The sequence below is a fragment of the Eimeria mitis genome, genomic scaffold (assembly GCF_000499745.2).
Source record: "Eimeria mitis Houghton genomic scaffold, Emh_scaff1279, whole genome shotgun sequence".
Lineage (NCBI taxonomy): Eukaryota > Apicomplexa > Conoidasida > Eucoccidiorida > Eimeriidae > Eimeria > Eimeria mitis.
Window position 1 is genome coordinate 10779 of NW_013568566.1, and position 1182 is coordinate 11960.

At 57.7% G+C, this 1182-nt stretch overlaps 1 protein-coding gene across 1 annotated transcript in view; it reads left to right on the forward strand.

The window, feature by feature from the left end:
- EMH_0033620 (uncharacterized protein) overlaps positions 1-914 on the forward strand; it is a gene marked incomplete at both ends in the record, with an annotated part of 5876 nt that extends 4962 nt beyond the window's left edge. The window contains 2 exons of the mRNA XM_013494767.1: positions 1-538; positions 682-914. Of these exons, the coding sequence (XP_013350221.1) occupies positions 1-538; positions 682-914 (771 nt within the window). The remainder of the gene's footprint in view (positions 539-681) is intronic.
- Positions 915-1182: the final 268 nt, after the last annotated feature.

The window sequence follows — 1182 nt, forward strand, 5'->3', positions numbered from 1 at the left end:
AACGGAGGATTGGTGCTGCTGCAGCAACGCTGGCGCATCTCTGCTGCTGTTGCAGTTCTATGGTGTGTGCTGCCGTCTATGTGGCTCTGCAAGCAGCAGCAGCAGCAGCAACAGCAGCAGCAGCAGCAGGAGCTGCAGCAGCAGCAGCAGCTGGGCTCTATGCTGCTCAGCTTGCTGCTGCCTGCTGCTGACGCCATAGGAAAAGGAGATTTTCATGTTAAGGGGGCAGCTGCTGCTGCTGTCCTTGAGCTGCTGCGCTGCTGGAGAGACACATCAGCAGCAGCAGCAGCAGCAGCAGCAGCAGCAGCAGCAGATGCTGCTGCTGCAGCTGTTGCTGCTGCTGTTGCTGCTGCTGTTAAGCCTATAGAACTACATGCAGCTGCGATGGCGCTTGGGGGTGCTGCTAATACACCCCATGCAGCAGCAGCAGCAGCAGAAGCAGCAGCAGAAGCAGCAGCAGCAGCAGCACAGCAGCACCTGCTGCTGCTGCAGCAAGCCCTCTCCGAATCCTTACAGTTTCCCGTCAACCCTGAAGCAGGTGATTGCAGTAGTAGCAGCAGCAGCAGCAGCAGCAGCAACAGCAGCACCCTGACGCAGTGGGATACCTACAGCAGCAGCAGCAACATCAGCAGCAGCAGCAGCAGCAGCAGCAGCAGCAGCATTTGTGTTTTGTGTATGCAGAGGAGTTTTCCTGTTTGTGTCAGCTGGCGGCCCAACTCAAAGAAACTGCTGATTGTATGCATGCACCTGCTGCTGCTGTTGCTGCTGCTGCTGTTGCTGCTGTTGCTGCTTCTGTTGCTGCTAATTCTGCTGTTGCTGCTAATGCTGCGCTTGCTGCTGCTGTTACTTCGGAGGCTGCTGCTGTTGTTGCTGCTGCTGGTGCTGCTGCTTGTCATGAATCTGCTGCTGCTTGAAGCTGCAGCAGCAGCAGCAGCAGCTGCTGCTGCCGTTGCTGCTGCTGTTGTTGTCGTTGCTGCTGCTGCTGCTGGGTGTGCTATGATTGGGTGCACCGCTTATTTGAGGCGGAGTCAAGGTTGTCTTGCTGCTGCTGCTGCTGCTGCTGCTGCTGCTGCNGCAGAAGCAGTGCTGCTGTTGCTGACGTGTCTGCTGCAGCTGATGCTGCTGCAGCATGGCTGCGGTGTCTCTGCTGCATGCAGCAGCCCCGCTGCTGCTTGCTGCTGC